Here is a 22,132-nt window from a genome sequence, read left to right on the forward strand (position 1 = left end):
ACTCCCTGGAAAAGACCCTGATGTTGGGAAAGATGGAGGGCACAAGGAGACAGAGGACGAGATGGTTGGACAGTGTTCTTGAAGCTACGAATATGAGTCTGACCAAACTGCGGGAGGCAGCGGAAGACAGGAGTACCTGGCGTGCTCTGGTCCATGAAGTCACGAAGAGTCGGACACGACTAAACGACTAAACAACAACATTTCCCACCCACGCCGTGCACTCCCCTCCTTGCCTGACGTTCCCCTCCCCTCCCCCGCAAATGCGTCATCCTGCTGAGAACTTTTAATTTCACTTTCCCACTGCAGCTCCCCATTGGGCGAATATCCATCTCGGCCTCGCCCATCTCGCCTTTTGCTCTGGATTGCGGGGGCGGCCTTCCTCCTCTTGGCAGGAGGGGGCTTTGAGGGGGGCGAGGGTGGAGCCCGATGGGGCTGCTGCTGCTCCTGCCTCGGTGGGGACCGCTCTTGTTCCTGTTGGGGGGCTGCTTCGGTGAGTACCCCCCCCCCGAGTGCCACAAGTCGGGATGGGCAGAATGTGGGTGGGCAATAAAAAGAGAACGGAGGGGTTGCCCACCGCTTAATCCGAACCCAGTCCGCTTTCTAGTCTGCTTCCGCCGGAGTCTCTCCTTCCTCCTCCTAAGTAAAATAAAAAAATTCCTTCAGTAGCACCTTAAAGACCAACTAAGTTTTTATTTTGGTATGAGCTTTCGTGTGCATGCACACTTCTTCAGATACAGTGAAATGGAAGTTTCCAGGCACTTATGTAGAGAAGGGGTGGGGAGGGGTGGGGATGGGGAGGGGGGATCACTCAGAAGGGTGGTGGAAATGGGTGATTGACTGACTGATAGCTGTTGATGACCGGAAACGACTGCAAATGGTTTTGCATGAAAAAGCAAGGGTGGAGATGGCTGAAGATCGCTTACCGGTATCATGTATAATGAGATAAGAACCCGATATCTCTGTTCAAACCAGGTCCCTCCATGGTTTTGAGCTTGGTGATAAGTTGCAATTCAGCAACTTCTCTTTCCAGTCTATTTCTGAAATTCTTTTGTAGTAAGACAGCTACTTTGAGATCTTGTATAGAATGTCCTGGGAGATTGAAGTGTTCTCCTACTGGTTTTTCTGTCTTCTGGTTCCTGATGTCAGATTTATGTCCATTTATCCTTTGGCGTAGGGTTTGGCCTGTTTGTCCAATATAGAGAGCTGAAGGGCACTGTTGGCATTTGATGGCATACACAATGTTAGAGGATGAGCAATTAAATAGTCCTGAGATGGTATGTTGGATGTTGTTGGGGCCAGTAATGGTATTGTCTGGGTGTATGTGGCAGCAAAGTTGGCATCTGGGTTTATTGCAGGCTCTGGTACCAGTGTCCATGTTAAGTATGGTGGTTGTATTATTGTGGGTGAGGAGTTGTTTAAGATTGGGTGGCTGTCTGTAGGCAATGAAAGGTCTTCCTCCCAGAGCTTGAGAAAGGGAGCTGTCATTGTCCAGGAGAGGCTGTAGATCTCTGATGATCTTCCTCCTCCTGATATTCTCATCTGCAGGAGATACTACTCCTGTTGTTCTGAAGACCTGCTCTCTCTCTCCTCCCCCCCAAAAAAGCGAGTCTGGGATTAAATGGGGAGATCAAGCCAGAGGGGAGTCTTCATAGTCCAGGATTGTGGTCTCCGAGCGCCACCGCCCCGCCCCCCCCCCGGAGATATCCCAGTGGGAACCCCCAAAGCAGGACCTGACAGCCACAGCTGCCCTCTCCCCACTTAAGAACCCCAGCAAGTGGAGGGCCCAACCTGGTCATTGTGACCAATAAAAGCAACTTAGTTTTTTTTAAAAAATCATTGTAAATAAATAAATAAATATTTTTATAAGGAAGCTTTGGGTTGGTGTTACTAAAGACATTGAAGTCAGCAAAGCCATGGGCTCATTAGATTTTTTGTTTAGCAGTATGAAAGATACCTGACCCACAAGTGATGGGGAGATGATGGTCCCAGCCTATATAATCATTGCTTAAAGTGGAATAAAACCTGATCCCCACCTCTCACTGATTAGCTGACTAAATATTGGGAGGTTAGTCTGCATTGTTGTAAACTTGCTAATATGATCCCAATCAGAGAGGGTAGACAAAATTGTGATCATTTTGTTGAAACTTTGGCTTTTAAAAATCGTATGCTGGTGGAACAAGTTGCAAGAAAATATAAATGCCTTAGGCTTCGTTGGGAATACTTTGAGACGTCTATTGATTAACTCACTGAAGCTTTTAGAATATTGGTTATTAGGTATTAGTTATTACAAACCAGGGTGGATAAATGTCAAAGGTGTTGTGTTTGTTTTTTTAAATCGGATTTAAAAAATTTTAAGTCAGATTTGTTTTATTTAAATCAGATTTTTAAAATAAAATGCTTTCGGAGGGAAAATCTTTTTAAATATAGTTTTCTTTTTAAGTTACATTATAGTCCAAAGGCTTATCATAAGGAAATAAGGATTTGTTTTAATTTTTTCATGTGTGCTAAAATTTAGTCTAACGTGTTTGTTTTTTAAAAAATTGTTTAACCACCAGTTAACAAACATGGATACATATGTTATAATGTTATTGTTTTAGTTAAATAAATTGCTTAAATTGTTATTAAGGAAATGATGATTTTTCTCCTTACAGTAAAGTAGAGCAGAAAAGTTGTCCAAATATAAGCAGTTAACTTATTAAACCTCACAATAATTTCATAATTATCTGTCTATGTATTTCTAATAGTATAACCAAATCAGTAATTTTTGATATAACTGTAAAAACTACTCTGAAAATTTATTATTCCAAAAATGAAACCTTCATCTGGTTGTAAATATTAAGATTATACCAGCAAGAATGAGTCTTCCTGTAAAAAAGAAAGAAAGATTGAAATCAAGTCTTCCTGATTTAAATCGTGATTTAAATCAATTTGATTTAAATCAAATCCACCCTGTTACAAACAAAGAAGATGAAAAAGAAAAGCACTTGAAAAATTTGATACATTTAACTGCCTACTTGCCCGGTTTTTCACGTGTTTCTCTGCTTCATTTTTTCTGTGCTTTGGCAAATAAAATAGAGTATGATGACAAATAAATATATGAAACTCCCCCCCCCATCCCCTCTCTGTGTCCTTTCTAGGCTGCTCCAGTCACTCGATGCACTACCTATGCACGGGGGTGTCAGGGCCCAGTCAGGGGCTGCCCTCGTTCATTGCTGTGGGGTATGTGGACGACCAGCCCATTGTTAAGTACGACAGCGAAACTGAGAAGACTGTGCACCAAGTTTCCTGGATATTGAAAGCAGGGAAGGACAATGCTCAGTACTGGGAAAAGATCACCCAGGAATTCCTCAAACTGGATATGAAATTTAGCCAGTACCTGCTGAACCTACAGGATCAATACAATCAGAGCAAAGGTGAGTGGAGGGCAGAAAGGGAGCTCAGTTTCTCTCTCTCTCTCTCTCTGCCACATTTGTCCCTTCCAGGGGCAGGAGATGGTGACTTGAGAGGGAGAAATTTTGTTGTTGTTGTTTAGTCGTTTAGTCGTGTCCGACTCTTCGTGACCCCGTGGACCAGAGCACGCCAGGCACTCCTGTCTTCCACTGCCTCCCGCAGTTTGGTCAAACTCATGTTCGTAGCTTCGAGAACACTGTCCAACCATCTAGGAGGATCTAGGAGTCTTGGTAGACCACAAACTTGACATGAGTCAGCAGTGTGATGCAGCAGCTAAAAAAGCCAATGCAATTCAGGGCTGCATCAATAGGAGTATAGCATCTAGATCAAGGGAAGTAATAGTACCACTGTATTCTGCTCTGGTCAGACCTCACCTGGAGTACTGTGTCCAGTTCTGGGCACCACAGTTCAAGAAGGATACTGATAAGCTGGAACGTGTCCAGAAGAGGGCAACCAAAATGGTCAAAGGCCTGGAAACGATGCCTTATGAGGAACGGCTTAGGGAGCTGGGTATGTTTAGCCTGGAGAAGAGAAGGTTAAGGGGTGATATGATAACCATGTTCAAATATATAAAAGGATGTCATATAGAGGAGGGAGAAAGGTTGTTTTCTGCTGCTCCAGAGAAGCGGACACGGAGCAACGGATTCAAACTACAAGAAAGAAAATTCCACCTAAACATTAGGAAGAACTTCCTGACAGTAAGAGCTGTTCGGCAGTGGAATTTGCTGCCAAGGAGTGTGGTGGAGTCTCCTTCTTTGGAGGTCTTTAAGCAGAGGCTTGACAGCCATCTGTCAGGAATGCTTTGATGGTGTTTCCTGCTTGGCAGGGGGTTGGACTGGATGGCCCTTGTGGTCTCTTCCAACTCTATGATTCTATGATTCTATGATCTCGTCCTCTGTCGTCCCCTTCTCCTAGTGCCCTCAATCTTTCCCAACATCAGGGTCTTTTCCAAGGATTCTTCTCTTCTCATGAGGTGGCCAAAGTATTGGAGCCTCAGCTTCAGGATCTGTCCTTCCAGTGAGCACTCAGGGCTGGTTTCCTTCAGAATGGATAGGTTTGATCTTCTTGCAGTCCATGGGACTCTCAAGAGTCTCCTCAAGCACCATAATTCAAAAGCATCAATTCTTCGACGATCAGCCTTCTTTATGGTCCGGCAGCTCTCACTTCCATACATCACTACTGGGAAAACCAGTAGAGGGAGAAATAGTGATTCCTAATCAGGGATAAGCTTCTTTCTCTCTGCCAGTCATGCTCCTTCTGGGGTCGTTTGTCCACCTTTGGTCCCCACCCTGCACTCAGCTCTCACCTGTGGCTCCTAGAAGCTTTCAGCCTGCGACAGCAGCCACAATCCTGGGAACGGCTTTGACTGGGCGGCCAAATCAGGTAAGGGGAGCCGATGGTTCTCAAAACCTCGGTGAGTTAGGGACTCACCTTTGCATGCAAAGACAGTCTCCGGCGGACTGAGACCAGTACAGGTAGTGGGTCCAACAGACAAGAAGGTGGTTTGTGCATGTGCTGTAGAGGAAAATGTGGGGCAGATGGGGCTCATCCACCTGGGAAGGGAGCCCATGTAGGAGAAGGAGAATTCTGATCCTAAACCTCCACTGCCTTGCAGGAGAAGAAAAGGCTAAGGAATAAACCATACACAATCCAGAGCATAGTCCCCAAGGCAGTTGGGTGGCACCTTGTGTGACTCCTACTGGCAACACCTGCAGCCAAGTTGGTGCCAAACTTCCTGCTCTGCTTTCCTTTGGACCACATAAGTGAGGCCAAGGGGTGTGCGTGCCTAATTTGTATTATTACCGGTATTGTTGTTGTTGTTAAGGGATGTGGGTGGTGCTGTGGTCTAAACCACTGAGCCTCTTGGGCTTGCCAATTGGAAGGTCGGAGGTTTGAATTCCCACAAGGGAGTGAGCTCCCATTGCTCTGTCCCAGTGTGGTGTAGTGGTTAAGAGTGGTAGACTCGTAATCTGGTGAACTGGGTTCACTTCCCTGCTCCTCCACATGGAGCTTCTGGGTGACCTTGGGCTAGTCACACTTCTCTGAAGTCTCTCAGCCTCACTCACCTCACAGAGTGTTTGTTGTGGGGGAGGAAGGGAAAGGAGATTGTTAGCCGCTTTGAGACTCCATAGGGTAGTGATAAAGTGGGATATCAAGTCCAAACTCCTCCTCCTCCTCCTCCTCCTCCTCCTCTTCTTCCCAGCTCCTGCCAATCTAGCAGTTCAAAAGCATACCAGTGCAAGTAGATAAATAAGTACCGCTGCCTCAGGAAGGTAAACGGCGCTGCCACGCGCTCTGGTTTCCATCATGGTGTTCCGTTGCGCCAGAAGGGGTTTAGTCATGGTGACCACATGACCAGGAAAAGCTGTCTGTGGACAAACGCCGGCTCCCTCAGCCTGAAAGCCGTCCAGAGGTCCTTTACCTTATGGCTGTTATTGTTATTATTGGTTTCTATTGATTTATTGGTTATATATATATATATATATATATATATATATATATATATATATATATACACACAGTGGTACCTCTACTTATGAATTTAATGCGTTCCGAACGCACATTCGTAAGTCGAAAAAATTTGTAAGTCAAATCCCATAGGAACGCATTGGGAGAAAAAATTCGTAAGTCGAAGCAACCCTATCTAAAAGTTCGTAAGTAGAAAAAAATCCTATCTAAACCGCATCCAAGATGGCGGACGGAGCTCCGTTCGTAAGTAGAAACATTCGTAAGTAGAGTTATTCGTAAGTAGAGGTACCACTGTATATGTATATATATAATGGGTGGGATATAAATTTTAACATTATTGTTGTTGTTGTTGCCTGTGCAGCCCAGAACCTCCAGACACACTGTCCAGACTTGCACCCTGGTGAGGTGCAAGAGCTTTAACAATAAGTACAAACATAAAGAAATACCTGCACACTCATTTCTTCTGCAGGGTGGGGAGTGCAGATTTTCATTTACCAAGCGTGGACCTAAAGGGCATGTTAAGAGTGGGTGGGGAGATGTGGAATAAGCATTTAAATAAAGCATTTTGGGGGGTAAATGTCTAAACCGCCCTACACTCAAACCTGGAAAGTGAGGGATGTGTCTTAAAATTGAGTCCTGCTCAGGATTGACAGAAGTACAAACCCCACCCCTCCAGCAGTTGGGAGAATCTATTGGGGAGAGAATTGGGGTGTGTTTGTGATGAGATGCACAAATAGGGGTTTTATAGGTTCAGGATTTTAGGGATTGTCTTGATTAATCTGGTCTGGGGATCCATGTTTAATAGGATTAAATGTCACTTTTTTGTTGGGTTCGGGCTTTTATAGAAGAAGAGGAGTGTGGATTTGATATCCCGCTTTATCACTACCCGAAGGGAGTCTCAAAGCGGCCAACATTCTCCTTTCCCTTCCTCCCCCACAACAAACACTCTGTGAGGTGGGTGGGGCTGAGAGACTTCAAAGAAGTGTGACTAGCCCAAGGTCACCCAGCAGCTGCATGTGGAGAAGCGGAGACGCGAACCCAGTTCACCAGATTACAAGTCTACCGCTCTTAACCACTACACCACGTTGGCTCTTATAGAATCATAGAGTTAGAAGGGACCCCAAGGGTCATCCAGCTCAACCCCCTGCAATGCGGGAATCACAGCTGAAGAGTCCCTGGCAGGTGGTCCCCCAACCTCTGTTTAAAAACGTCCAAGGAAAGAGACTCCACTACCTTCTGAAATAGCTCTTCCTGTCAGAAAGTTCTTCCTAATGTTTCCTCAGAATTTTCTCAAACCTGAGGCGAGGCAAGGGCTTTGTGGGGCTTAACATGGGGTAACAATCTTGCTCTGGTGTTGTTGCCCCCCTCTTTTCAGGCTTTCACACACTGCAGCTCATGTACGGCTGTGAGCTGAGCCCAGACGGGCACAAAGAAGGGTATTACCGGTATGGCTACGATGGGAGGGACTTCCTCACTTTTGACAAGGAGACCCTCACCTGGACAGCAGCCGATACGGAGGCCCGAGTGACCGAGAGGAAGTGGCATCCTAACCTGGACCAGAACCAGCACTATAAGCGCTACCTGGAGGAGGAATGCATTGAGTGGCTGCAGAGATACCTGGACTATGGGAATGAGACTCTGCTGAGGACAGGTGAAATGGGAATGGGAGTGGGGAGGAGGGCTAATGCATCAAATTGTAGAGTTGGAAAGGACCCTCAAGGGTCATTGAGTCCAACCCCCTGGAATGCAGGAATCTCAGCTACCGGTACAGCATCTATGACAGATGGATCCAACCTCTGCTTGAGAACCTCAAAGGAAGGAGAGTCCACCACCTTCTTGCTATCAGAAAGTTATTCCTGATGTTGAGTCTGAATCTCCTTTCTAGTTGGAGGGTGGAGTGGCAATTTCACTACCCACTTCTCCACCCCCCACCCCACCCCCATCACATTCCAGACCAAAACTCAGTTTTGTGCAGGAAGGAAGTCTGGGAGTGGATCACTTCAGGCTACAGTGTGTGGTTGGTGATTAAACAAACAAGCCAGCCAAAATATGCCTAGAACAGGGGTGGCTGATAATTTTGGGTCAGAGGGACACATTGACCCATGGAGCTGAAGGGGTCACCTGACTGTGTCAAAATGGGTGTGGTCAAAGCATAAAAAGTGGGTGTGGTTGGTAAAAATAAATAAATGAGGCATGTTTTTGGGTATTTGGGTGTGTTGGGCTGGTTGGATGCAGAGGAATGGTGGGAGGAACCAGCTAAGGAACCCTCAAGGGAAGAAGGCTCAGAGCCTGGGGATTGGTGGTAGGACAATGATGAGCGGTCAAAGGGAGGAGACAGGGAGGATGTGTCAGAAGCCGAATAGGTAACAGGGCTTAGTGAGCTGGGAGAGTCTGTGGCAAAGAGCAGTCCAAAATCAGAGGCTGGAGAAGAGACAGAAGTGAGGCAGGCTGCTGAAGTAAGAATCCAGGGAGTCTCACCCTCCAGCTGCAACCAGCTCCCCTCCTCCCTGGTCTCAAAGAAGCAGCAGAGGGATGGAGAGGGCAGATGAGAAGTTAGCTTCATGCAGGCACAGTCTCAGATTGCTTGGGGAAAACCCTGGACTTTCTGTGGGGAAGTGGGAACCTTCAGAGACTGCAACTGCCACACAGCAGCTTCAGATTGCTTTGGGTATCACAGACCCATAGCAGGGAACCCATGGGGGGGGGGTCGTCTGAATAATTTCTTTTTAAAATGGACAACTTTGGTTTTTCCCCCACAGTGGAGCATCTATGGGAACAGGTATAGGGATGTAATCAACCTGAGTCATGGGTGAATTCATAACTGAGCCTGTGCATCTATTGATGATATTCCCCACAAAGATCTTAAGCATATTTGTGGAGGACAGGGATTTTTAAGTCTGACGAAACACAAGGGAAGCTGATAATCTCTCTCTTCTGACCTTGTCATCTCTTGGGGATGTTGAAGGCATCAGTAATCAAATCTCAGGTCAGGATGACGCTGGATGACCACGTGAACTGCACCATCCATCCTGCCAGCTACTGGAGAGGTTCTTTTGTTTTTCGCAGAGCTCCCAGTGGGGAAGGTGACGCGGCAGGCCCTTCCAGACAGCCAGGAGTCCCTCATCTGCCAGGCCTATGGCTTCTACCCCAGAGAGATCAACACCACCTGGAGGAAGGACGGGGAGGTCATGGAGCATGCCACTTTCCGCAGGGACGTCGCTCCCAATTCCAACGGGACCTACCACGCCTGGCTCAGCATTAACGTGGACCCCCAGGACAGGAACCGCTATTATTGCCACATAGAGCATGCCAGCCTAACAAAGCCTCTGGTCTTGGCCTGGGAGGAGCCTGGTGAGAAACGACAGGAGAGGGGCAGGAGGAGGAATCAGAGAAGGGACCCCAAGGGTCATCAAATCCATCCCCCTGCAATGCAGGAATCTCAGCTAAAGCATCCATGACAGATGACCATCCAACTTCTTCGATGGCCTTCTTTGCTGGATTCTAGGAGGAATACGTCCACCCAGAGTTGGACGAGGGACTCCAGCGCTATCGTAGACTAATAAGCCATGTGACACCGTCCATACTTTGGGGTGCAAAGGAGGAGATGTGATTAAGGTTCAGGGAAGTGGGGAGGGCGTAGTGTTCAAAGAGCGGAGTTTGAAGAGTAATCATGGGAAGGAGAGGGACTGTCTCTGGGAGGTGAGAAATCTTGCCGGTTTTATTGATATAATTTTGTGGTGTTCCCTGAGGTTGCTGAATGCCACTCCTGATCATAGGTACGTCTGGTCTTCTCTGAAGCCATGTAATGGTGAGCGATGGGTTGCCTTAGAGGGGAAGGGCATTCTAGAGAGCACTGCCATAGCACATTGCTTTGTGCATGGGAGGTCTCAGATTTGGTACGCAGTGCATCTCCTCAAGGGGGATGTGGGTGGTGCTGGGGGACATGGGTGGCACTGTGGGTTAAACCAACAGAGCCTAGGGCTTGCTGATCAGAAGGTTGGCGGTTCGAATCTCTGCGACGGGGTGAGCTCCTGTTGCTTGGTCCCTGCTCCTGCCCACCTAGCAGTTTGAAAGCACATCAAAGTGCAAGTAGATAAATAGGAACCGCTACAGCAGGAAGGTAAATGGCGTTTCCGTGCACTGCTCTGGTTCGCCAGAAGCGGCTTTGTCATGCTGGCCACATGACCTGGAAGCTGTACGCCAGCTCCCTCGGCCAATAATGCGAGATGAGCGCCGCAACCCCAGAGTCTGTCACGACTGGACCTAATGGTCAGGGGTCCGTCTCTCCTCAAAAGAAATATTGTGGGGTGTCTGGATGAGGCTCTGGGGAGCTGCCACCGGTGTCTGAACAGAGATATCTTTTGTTTCCTTTTAGCCAAGGTGGGCCATCCTTTAGCCAATCTGGGAATTGTTTTGTGGGGCTTGGCTGCTGTGTTGGCAGTGGCTGCGGTGGCTGCTGGGATCTTCCTTGTCCTCAGTAAGTAAACACTGGTTGGATTTGCTGGGTTTTGTCTGTCCTGAGTGAGAATGTGCTGATGGCAAAGCCTTCCTGACAGTTCCCTCACAAGTTCCCCCCACCCCATAAATGACTTGTGGAACACCAACCAGAAAGTACCCTGACTGTTGTTCCCCATCGCCTCTTACCCCCTATTCTGATATGTTTGGGAAGCAGGATTCATGTGGGTTACATAATGTAATAATGGTTCCAAAATGCCAGATCCAAAATGCCAAGGGGCTGGCAAGTACCTGTCATCTAGGCCAACGATGGAGAATTTGTGGCCCTCCAGACTCCGATATGGACCACAATTCTCGTCATCCCTGACAGTTAGCCATTCTGGCTGCTGGGAACCAAAGTCCAGCAACATTGGCAAGGACACAAATATCCCTGACCTCTAGCCCAAATTTTCACATGGATACTAAGCTGGAATTTACACACATATAAAAACCCCCGCTATGAAAACGTTTTGAAAAAGGAATTGAATTTGGCATAGCTCACTGTCGCCATCTGGTGTCACATGCATATATTGCACTTTACAACATTTAAAATGTTTCATTTGCAGCTGTATAACTGAGTCCACATTACGTTTGTTGGTGATTGAGTCGCAGTGTGTCCTATAGATCTGTGATGGTAGCGATCGACAGCTGGGCTTTCTAACCCTTTTTGAACAGTGAGGACATTTCAAATATTGTGAAAGCGCTGCGGGCACTAGAAATAAAATGGCAGCCATGGGCAATGGACCATAACACATTTTCAACAATTCATATAACATTAAAAAGAGATACCTTGCCGGCCAATGGAGACCGGGAACAGGAATTAAACTTATATGGCACCTGTGAAGGTCTTCCTTGGGGTCTCGGAGGCAGTCGGAGCTATTGGTCAAGAATGCGTTCCTTATTGCTGTGCAGTGCAAAACAGCTGTTGGGAGCAACAAGGGTTTGCCCGCTTCCACTCCAAATGATATTTTTTTGAAGTGGGAAGAGGAGAAGAAGAGTTTGGATTTGATATCCCGCTTTATCGCTACCCGAAGGAGTCTCAAAGCGGCTAACATTCTCCTTTCCCTTCTTCCCCCACAACAAACACTCTGTGAGGTGAGTGGGGCTGAGAGACTTCAGAGAATTGTGACCACCACACCACACTGGCTCTCAAGAGAAAACAAGCAGCAGGGATGGGCGTCCTGCTTGCCCAAGTGTCCCTTCCTGTTTGTTTGTTTGTTTGTTTGTTTGTTGCTTGTAGGCCATGAGTACCATGAAAGCCTTGCTTGCAATCTCTTGTTGGGGCAAGTGATGGGGGGAAGAGGAAGTAGCAAAGTAGAATCCACTGGTTGCTTAGCCAGTTGCTGCCCACCAGCCACATGTAACTAGCAGCAGTGGAATTTCAATTCAGCAGTGCCCTGTGCAATGCCAAAATTTGGAACTCCCCGCCTCTTGCGCTCCATCCTCTCCCCGTTCTGATTTTCTTATTCTGTTTCTGTAGAGAAAGTACGGAAGGAAGCAGCCTGTGAAAGAACGTCAGGTGAGTGATTCCTTTTTCCTTTGAAACAGCGTTGGTATTTGTTTTTGAAAAAGTGGGGAAGCATTTTAGATGTTGCATGAATATATTGGCGAACGCAGGTGCCAGAGTGGGCAAGGGTTCAGTCATCAGGCTGGCCCTGGAGATTTATAGGAGCCACTAACTGCTAACTGCTTGTGATATAGTGGTCACAGTAGGGTTGCCATGTTGTTGAGCTTTTATTTGCATGATAGCCCAAAATATAATACTACTACTACTACTACTACTACTACTACTACTAATAATAATAATCTGGTCGGGTTTCCCCAGCCACTCTGGGCGGCTTCCAACAGAACATTAAAATACAATAATCTATTAAACACTAAAAGCTTCCCTAAACAAGGCTGCCTTCAGATGTCTTCTAAAAGTCTGGTAGTTGTTTTTCTCTTTGACATCTGGTGGAAGGGCGTTCCACAGGGCGGGTGCCACTACCGAGAAGGCCCTCTGCCTGGTTCCCTGTAACTTGACTTCTCACAGCAAGGGAACCGCCAGAAGGCCCTCGGCGCTGGACCTCAGTGTCCGGGCAGAATGATGGGGGTGGAGACGCTCCTTCAGGTATACTGGGTTGAGCTCGCCACCCCCCCAAAAAAACAGAGCCAGAACTGCCTGAGACAGAGACAGAGACCGGGTCTCCCATGTGCACACAATTTTTTTTAATACCCGCCCCCCCCCCAAAAAAACCCCTGGACATTTGCTTAAAATTGTAAAAATCCCCCTGGATGGGCATGTAGACCCCCAAAAGAGGACATGTCTGGGATTTCCAATACATATGGCAACCCTAGGTCAGAGGTCACAGGTGGTCAAAGACCCATCACTATTTATGGAGCAGGGTCTCTGTCTCCAGCATCCTATAACCACCCAATGATCATGAAAGGAGGTTTTAGCCACACTATGTTCCAAAGCTAAACGTTTTGGAACAGTGAAAAACACAAGGCACTTCCGTTTCAGCAGAATGGTGTATGACAGGGCCAGCCCACCCAGGAGGCAAGGGGAGGCGACTGCGTCAGGTGGCAGCAGATCCCCGTGTCAATCTTTCTTCTTCCACCCTTGATATAAAACTTCCCTCACCCCTTTTTCCCTGGTGGGGAGTGAGATGCCATTTTGGGGCCTGCCTCAGGTGTCACAGTGTATTTTTAAAAAAATAATTTTTATTCATTTTGTAATTAAACACAACCAACAACACATAATACAAACATAACACAAACCTAAAACAACATAAAGAATAATTAAAAAAACCTACAATACAATAATCATTTTCCTTTAACATTCTAAAAGGGGACTTCCTCGAACTCCCCCTATCTGTGGTTCATTTATGCTCATCTTTAGCAATTTCTACTTTTTAATTTTAAATTCTTCCCATTTCCATTCTCTCAATATAACAACTAATTTAACATAATTCTTAAACCTGCAGTTCCTATACACTTCTAAATCCACTCCTAATACTCAATTTTAGCATACTTTTTAAAATACATTTAAAAATCTTTCCAATCTTCTTCCACCGTCCCTTCTCCCTGATTGCGCAGTCTTCCGATCAGCTCAGCAAGTTCCATATAGTCCATCATTTTCATTTGCCAGCCTTCCACTGTTTGTATCTCTTGAATTTTTCAGTTCTTAGCTAATAATACTCTTGTCGCTGTTGTGGCATACAGAAAAAAAGTTACGTCTTTCTTGGGAATTTCTTTTCTGACTATACCCAATAGAAAGGATTCTGGTTTCTTAATAAACGTGTTTTTCAACACTCTCTTTAATTCATTATAAATCTTTTCCCATAAATCCCTTACTAATGGGCAAGTCCACCACATGTGGTAAAAGGTTCCTTCACTTTTCTTGCATTTCCAACATTTATTATCTTGATTGTGGTAAATCTTAGCTAATTTTACTGGTGTAAGATACTATCTATACACCATTTTCATTATATTCTCTCTTGAAACATTACTCCCAGTAAATTTCATATTCTTCCTCCACAACCTTTCCCAATCCTCCATCATGATATTATGTCCCACATCTCTCGCCCAATCTATCATAACATTTTTCATTTGTTCATCTTTCGTATGCCACTCTAGCAATAACTTATACATTCTGGACAAAATTTCAGGTGTCAAAATGTATTGGGCTGGCCTTGGTGTGTGAGTTATGCTACGTCCAATGGGACTTCACAGAAAACACAACTTATGGCGATATTGGAGCACTGCACAATCATTTGCACATGTACATGTACAGATAATAGTACGTCCAGGCAACACATGGAGAACTGCATGGATGGTCGCAAAGCATCCCAAATTATTATTCCTGTATGATTATAATTTTACTGTATAATCTTAGAAGGTTGTAGACTGAGACGTATGTTAACATTTGGACTTAATGGGGTATGAAGGGGTGTGTTTGTGAAAGCAGAGAGGAAAGGTGCCAGTGGAAAGAGAACTCCCTCCCTAAAACACAGGCAGTGATATGCACTCTCTTTATTTTATTTTATTTTATTGCAGCAAGCAGCCAAGAGCCCGCCAGTTCCACCAGCTCCTTCTTTGGTAAGTGGAGGAGTGGGTGGGGGTGGGTGCCCACCTTGAAAACAGGCCTCCGTGGGGAGGGGATCATTTTTATGGTGGTGGTGGGCTTCTACTTTCTAGGAATGATAAAATAATCTGGAGTCAGCCGCAAGTGAGAATTAACTTCTGCTCACACATGTGCAAACAAAGCCCATATCTGCTGTAATCTGAATTTATGGAGGATATTGTTCCTCTGTTACTTCGAATTTAATATTTATTATTCAATGTATATTATTATTATTATTATTATTATTATTATTATTATTATTATTATATTTAATTTCTATACCTCCCTGTACCCAAAGGCCTCAGGGCGGTTCACATAAAATATAAAATACATAAAATCAAAACAAAACCAACAACCCAATAAAAAAAAAACCCCCCAAAGAGCCAGCATTTTAAAAAAGGGTAGAGGATGTAGATCAAGTCAGGCAAAGGCTTGGCGCCTAAAGGTTTATAGTGAAGGTGCCAGGCGAACTTCCCTGGGGAGAGCATTCCACTGATGGGGAGCCACTGCAGAGAAGGCCCTGTTCTCATGTTACCACCCTCCTGACGTCTCATGGAGGAGGCACACGAAGGAGGGCCTCAGAAGATGATCTCAGGGTCTGGGTAGGTTCATACTGAGAGAGGCGGTCCTGAGCCATTTAAGACATTATAGGTCAAAACCAGCACTTTGAATTGGGCCTGGAAACTAATTGGTAGCCAGTGCAGTCGGACCAGGATTGGCATAATATGCTCAAACTGTCTTGCTCTGGTGAGCAACCTGGTCGCTGAATTCTGCACTAGCCGAAGTTTCTGAACCGTCTTCAAAGGCAGCCCTACGTATAATGCATTGCAGTAATCTAACCTTGAGGTTACCAGACCGTAGGCAACAGTGGTTAGGCTATCCCTGTCCAGATAGGGGGGTAGCTGGGCCACCAGCCGAAGCTGATGGAAGGCACTCCAGACTACTGAGGTGACCCTTCCTCCCAAGAAGCCAAGGGGTTCTACCCAGGGTCTGAACAACAAGAAGGGATTTATTCTCCCTGATTGGGCCGCTTAGCGTCCCTGTGTATTTCCCACCTTCCCTAAAGTGAGAGGCTTGGCTGAGTTGTTGGAGCCTCCTCTGGTCTTTGCTCTGAGTATGTTTATTATTAGCATGGCTTGATATGTCAAGGGATTGGAGCAGGTGGCCTCTGTGTCATCTAACAGCTTCATCATGCTAGTTCCTCTGGTTACTCCTGCAGTGGACATTGAAGCCAGCACAGAAAAAGAAATGAGGAAAGACCTACAAAGAGGGAGGCCAGCTTCAAATCACTTCCCTTTAAGCAATACCTGCCTATCCCAGTGGGGAGAGGCCTCCAGGCTGACTGGCTCCTCAGGGCTGCTTTGAGATGGGAACGTGGTTGGCATCTAGAACTATCTCCCCCTCCGCTCAGCCCGTTGCAGCGAAAACAACAGACTACGCACAAAAGAACAAAGTGACAGGAGTTTTACCTCGGAGGAGTCAAAAACCGTTTCAGCCTCTCAAGACTCTCGGTTAAGTGACCTTAAATTGGCCGTCCTGCCACCGAAAGAACAGCAAAAGGAGACTGCAAGGCAAAAGGGCCAAATTACTGTTGCCCAAGAGGTTTGGTGCTGTCAGCTGCGGACTGAATTGGGCGAAAGGGTTTTTTGTTGCCCTGTGACGGGCATTGTTGTTCATTTATTAAATTTCTATATTGCCCTATATCCGCAGGCCTCAGGGTGCTTCACAGGATAAAACCACAACCCAATCACACACCCCAAACACATTTTAAAAGGTGTGCTGCTGGCAGGGGCTCCAGAGGCAGGGAAGAAGCCATCCGGCCTCCTTGCCAACTCTGTTCCTTAGGTGCCCTGGTCAGACGGGATGTTGTTGCTGAACCCAGAGGAGCAGATTGGAAACTCCTAGGGCAAATGGGCTTGCCTCCAGTCCGCAGGCCAGAGAAGAGGCCACAGCAGTGCAGACCTTTTTGGTCCTCTGCTTTAATTTCATACTGCTGAACGCATTATCCAGCCGATGTGGGCGATGTATTATTGGGTGGGGATTAAAAAGGTGCCCAGAGTGAGAGTCACAGGAGCAACACAGGAAGTTGCCTCACACTAAGTCAGAGGGTCCATCTAGCTCTAGACTGTCTGTGCCAGGGGTCCCCAAACTAAGGCCCGTGGGCCGGATGTGGCCCAATCGCCTTCTAAATCTGGCCTGCGGACGGTCCGGGAATCAGCATGTTTTTACATGAGTAGAATATGTCCTTTTATTTAAAATGCATCTCTGGGTTATTTGTGGGGCCTGACTGGTGTTTTTTCATGAGAAGAATGTGCCCTTTTATTTAAAATGCATCTCTGGGTTATTTGTGGGGCATAGGAATTCATTCATATTTTCCCCCAAAATATAGTCTGGCCCCCCCCACAAGGTCTGAGGGACAGTGGACCGGCCCCCTGCTGAAAAAGTTTGCTGACCCCTGCTCTGTGCTGATGGCAGTGGCTCTCCAGAATTTCATAAACGGTTCCCTCCTGGTTCTACCTGGAGATGCTGCGGATTGAGCCTGGAGCCATCTGCATGCAAGGTTCCAGCCCTGAGCTACGACCCTTCCACCATTGGGGCTGAATGGTTCTCCTCTGCTCATTTGATTCTCCACAAAAACCCTGTGAGGTAGGTTAGGCTGAGAGGCAATGACTGGCCCAATGTCACCCAGTTAGCTTCATGGGCGAGGGGGGAATTTGAACCCCGTTCTCCCAGCTCCTAGTCCAGCACACTAACCATTACATTACACACACCTGCTCCCAAATCCTTCCGTTTTCATGTCTCTTAAGGTGTCCCCCTCCTCCTCCTTCCCACTCCCCTGGAAAAAGTTCTGCCACGCCAAAATCAGATTGTCCTGACTGCAATTCAATGTGGATCTTGGTGCTGTCCCAGACCTTCCGCTGCTCACAGACGCTTGGGGTGCCAGTGGCCCAGGAAAGGGTGTTATCTATGGGAGCTCCACACACAGAGGTGGGTCTGACACCTTCACTTTACAGCTTCTATTGCTTGCTACACACCTCTTTGCCCTGCCCTTTGGCACCTCAGGTGTCCTTTTGAGATCCACACTACCACTGTGACTGGAATTTTTAAAAATGAATTTTATAGTTGAATTTTAGAGCCTGCTGGTGAAATGCAGGTAACGCTTGACTTTTCCTTGCATGTTGCACATTTACAATTTCTGAAAAGTTATATATATATATATATATATATATATATATATATATATATATGAATGGTTTTCAATGTCAATAAATTCAGCGTTTAAATATCTCTTCCTCCTCCCCTTTGATTGAAATGTGTGAGTTTAGAAGGCATCAAGCGGCACATATATTTTGTGAAAGCAATCAATCAATCAATCAATCAATCAATCAATCAATCATAACAGCATTTCATTTATTCATGCGGCAGTCAGACTGGTGACTGGGAGCGGCCGCCGGGACCTGAGAGATCTACATTGGCTCCCCGTACGTTTCCGAGCACAATTCAAAGTGTTGGTGCTGACCTTTAAAGCCCTAATCGGCCTCGGTCCTGTATACCTGAAGGAGCGTCTCCACCCCCATCGTTCAGCCCAGACACTGAGGTCCAGTGCCGAGGGCCTTCTGGCGGTTCCCTCATTGCGAAAAGCCATGTTGCAGGGAACCAGGCAGAGGGCCTTCTCGGTGGTGGCACCTGCCCTGTGGAACGCCCTCCCGTCAGAGAGATAAACAACTACCTGACATTTAGAAAATACCTAAAGGCAGCCCTGTTTAGGGAAGTTTTTAATCTGTGATATTTTAATGTATTTTAATGTGTGTTGGAAGCCACCCAGAGTGGTGGGAGGAACCCGGCCAGATGGGCGGTGTATAAATATTATTATTATTATTATTATTATTATTATGGAAAGTGTTCAGGCTCAGACTATGGCCAGCCCCCAGTGGATTCCCTGCAAAAAATGGTGAAATGGTGATTTATAGTTCCTGGGTGAGTCAGGGGGACCACGACATTGTAGCACAAGCATCCCCAAACTTTGGCCCTCCAGATGTTTTGGACTACAATTCCCATCTTCCCCAATCACTGGTCCTGTTAGCTAGGGATCATGGGAGTTGTAGGCCAAAACATCTGGAGGGCTGCAGTTTGGGGGTGCCTGTTGTAGCCGAAGGACCATCGCCAGATGGGGTCCAGCATTTTGATGGGAGGGGGAATCTCAACATCCATTTCATGATGCTGCTACCTGCGCAGAGAGTGGCAAAACCAGGTGCCACTGGGGAGAGTCTGGTCTCATTGGGTTGAAGCTTCCTGGGGCTGTTAGAGTGTGAAGGCCTTCTAGGGCCAATGTTGGAAGAAGAGGACCCAGGAGACCCGGCTTTTGCAACAGAACCCGGGAGTCTTTGAGAAAGAGCACTTCGTATCTAATCTATAACCCTTTTGACCCCCTGGTGAAATGACAGCACCCGTCTGGATGTTAAGTAACCATAGGTGCTAATGCCCTGGGTGCCTGAGCACCCACAAAATTCCCCATAAAGGAGCTGGGCACTCACAAATTTCAGTGCCAGGACCATGCACCCCACATGGCACCCATGGTCCCAGGCACCCACGCTCATGGGGCCAAGCTGGCACTCCTGGGACAAACCATTTCTCCCTCTGGTGCTGGAATAAATGCTGATCTGTCAAACTCTCCCGATCCAAGTTCCCAGCTTGGGGGTCATCCACACCTCACTCGTCCTGTGACCAGGATGCACATTTCGGAGCCAGTGCTGTTTTTCTGGGAAAAGGGGTCCTGGAAATCGCCACAAAGGCCTCCCTTATCCTCTTAGAAGGGCAATGGCACCCACCTGAGAGGTGAAGGAACTGAGTTCTGGCTCAAAAGAAGTTCAGGTCTGTGCCATTTTCTGTTTGCCCTGCTGCTTCCGTTTACCCGGCCTGCTTGTCGGGGACGGAAGCCATTTTCTGGAGGGTGGCAGTGAAGCAGATAAGGAGGCGAAATGGCTGCCTCCTCCTTCCTGAAGGGGCTGCCTCAAACAGCGGCTTTCGTTACTTGTTCATCTTCATGCCACCATCTCCCTAAATTGGTTCAAGGGTGGTTTAAAAGCACATAACAAAGCTATCCAGCAGGAAAACAGAGCTGCAGGCAGTGTCTAAAGTCCTGAAAACATTGTGAAGAACAAAACATTTTCCTCCTGGCCATTAGTAGTTGTCGTCACCCACTCCACCTCCAAGAAGAAGGGAAAGGAGAGGGAGAGAAGTCTCCACAGAGGAGACCAGGGGAGGAGATAGTGCCTCAAGCCACCAAGGACTTTCTAAAACAATACTAGCACTTTGAATTGAACTCAGTACTAGACAAATAGGCAGAGAGTCTTTTGGCCCCGGTGAGATTTGGTCTAAATGAGCTGCGGCAGGGAAAATCCTGTCAGGTTTATCTTGTAGCAGCTGAAGCATCCCTACTGTATTGGGGGAAAACAGCACATGTTACAATAGTCCTGTCAGGAGGTGAGCAGAACATGGATCGTTGTGGGCAGAACATGGATCGTCCCTGTCCAGGAAAAACTAGATGGAGCAGGTGAAAAGTGAAGCTTAAGACGTCCCTGAGGTGACTGAGCCCATTTCGTCCCAAACGTGGGTCCAGGAGAGCCCCCCTCAAAACAGCCAGCCTTCTTCTTCACAGGGGCTCATCTTGCAACCCCGAATTATTACTGCTAATAATGGCCAAGAAGAAACGGACTCTGAGAGAGTCGTTTTAACAGGGTGTTAGGGCAAAATTCTGGGTGCGAGAATGCTCAGCCACCCAGCTCATCAGGCAAGGGCCTGTGGTCGTTGCGGAGTATAAAACGTCAGAAAAGGGGAAGGTGCAAGGGGCATTAGCATACAGGTAAACAGGAGGTAAACAGGATTAACATAAGGTAACAATGCACGATGTCCCAGGACATTGATAAGCAAGTACCAGTAAGTATATGGGAGGGGATCCTTGAGTACCTGGCGGGGGAAAAACAATGGGTCCAGGTGTGTGTATTGCCTCTGGCTTCGGAGGGTCGGGAATGGCAGAAGATGGTACCTGAATGCATTATGGATATGCAGAGGAGCACCACCCTGGTTACGTGACCTCTCGCTTAAAGGATTATGGCTGTTCCCTGCATCCCTGAGAGCCCTTGGTCAGAGTAGCAAAAGGGAGTTTCATTTAGAAATACAGATACACGGTATTCATTCATAAAGAAATATGGTTACATAGAGGCAACAGAGAAAGGGTAGGAAAGGGAGCCTTTATTACACAGGGCTTGATCTTGAGGGGTTCGTGTTGGTGCAATACCAGAGTGGTGTTGTAGGATCAGATGGGGTCCCCTTGAGGGCATTTGTGCCAATCTTGATTCCCAAATGAAGCCTCGTTTGGGTGCCCCCCCCATAAAATCCCCTAACACAGGGGAAACAAGAAGAGGAGCATGGCTGGATCTGGCCAAAGGCCCCTCGAGTCCAGCCTCCTGTCCTCACAATGGATGCCTGGATGATGCCTCCTCTTCTGGAAAGCCCCAAAACAGGCCCTGAGCACCAGAGACACACTCTCCCCTCCTCCTGGGGCTTCCAGAAACGGGAATCCGGAAGCATGGCTGCCTCCAAATGGGGGAGCAAGAGCAGAGCCATTGTGGCTGGGGGCCATCCATAGCCCTCTCCTCCTCCTCCTCCTCCTCCTCCTCCTCCTCCTCCTCCATCATGAATTAGTCTCAACATCTTTTAAAGCCATCCAAGGAATATCCTGCAGCAACAGAACAAAATGTGAACTATTGGACACATTTTTCGATGTTTAGGACAGGATGAATGGCATCTCCCTGAACAGCATTTGCTCCTTGTTTGGGGAGGCAGGTTCAGTTTGTTGACCCTCATCCAGCCCATCACTGACTCTAGATGCTGGTCCATCTGTCCCCCAGACTTTCCCTTTCTGCAAATGATTATGGGGGCTGTTTTCTTCATATATGCTTTGAATATACCGTCACACAGCACCCCAATCTCCAAGAGGGGCAATATTCCAGGGGATCCAGGCGTTTACACAGAGATTTTGTTTTCCTTAGAAGGAGGGACGGAAGAGACGGCGGTGTCTTTAGGGTGTGGGGATTATTCACACCTATAGACCACCTGAGCCTTTGATGGAGGGGCTCACAGCATTCCCACCCCAGGAGATCATGCTTCTCCCAAAGCCACAGCCTTGGCATCCAACAAAAATCAAGCCTGGTGCTGAAACAGCTTCTCCACCTGCAGCCTACTCTCAGCCCAGCTCACACACAATGGCCCTACTTTCTGACTTTCTAACTATCAGCCAGTTTGGGGGGTGAGAACAACTTCTTTTGTTATACTAGTAGTGAGGGTACTTAGGGGACATCTACGGCCATCATCTCACTGAGATAGTTCAACAATGGATCCCTCCATTAGATTCAACCTTGCTGGATCCAGGACCCCAGGAATTAGAAGGGACTCAGGCATCCTGGAGACTAACCCCACCCCTACCCCAAACTCACAATAATACTTTGGCATCAGACAAGGGAACTATGGGTGATCGAGATCATGCACCCCAGAGTTACATGCAGCTTGCCCTTTTCATGCAGCTCAGGAAAAGAAGAATTCCCAAATAATTTT

The 22,132-nt window shown here is 47.1% G+C and overlaps 1 protein-coding gene across 1 annotated transcript; it reads left to right on the forward strand.

The window, feature by feature from the left end:
- The first annotated feature begins 328 nt into the window (after window positions 1-328).
- LOC118081418 (major histocompatibility complex class I-related gene protein-like) lies at window positions 329-17,688 on the forward strand. The gene is made up of 8 exons (XM_060269752.1): window positions 329-490; window positions 3,138-3,413; window positions 7,295-7,570; window positions 8,986-9,270; window positions 10,295-10,396; window positions 11,894-11,932; window positions 14,452-14,493; window positions 15,738-17,688. The coding sequence occupies exons 1-8, from the start codon at window positions 427-429 to the stop codon at window positions 15,881-15,883; spliced, it is 1,230 nt and encodes a 409-aa protein (XP_060125735.1). The 5' UTR covers window positions 329-426; the 3' UTR covers window positions 15,884-17,688.
- The last annotated feature ends 4,444 nt before the right edge of the window (window positions 17,689-22,132 follow it).

The sequence above is a fragment of the Zootoca vivipara genome, chromosome 2 (genome assembly GCF_963506605.1).
Source record: "Zootoca vivipara chromosome 2, rZooViv1.1, whole genome shotgun sequence".
In the NCBI taxonomy this organism is placed as follows: Eukaryota; Metazoa; Chordata; class Lepidosauria; order Squamata; family Lacertidae; genus Zootoca; species Zootoca vivipara.

Coding starts and splice junctions, on each gene's coding strand:
- LOC118081418 (XM_060269752.1), top strand. CDS start 427: ATGGGGCTGCTGCTGCTCCTGCCTCGGTGGGGACCGCTCTTGTTCCTG. Junction 491..3,137: donor CCTGTTGGGGGGCTGCTTCG/GTGAGTACCCCC, acceptor TGTCCTTTCTAG/GCTGCTCCAGTCACTCGATG. Junction 3,414..7,294: donor TCAATACAATCAGAGCAAAG/GTGAGTGGAGGG, acceptor CCCTCTTTTCAG/GCTTTCACACACTGCAGCTC.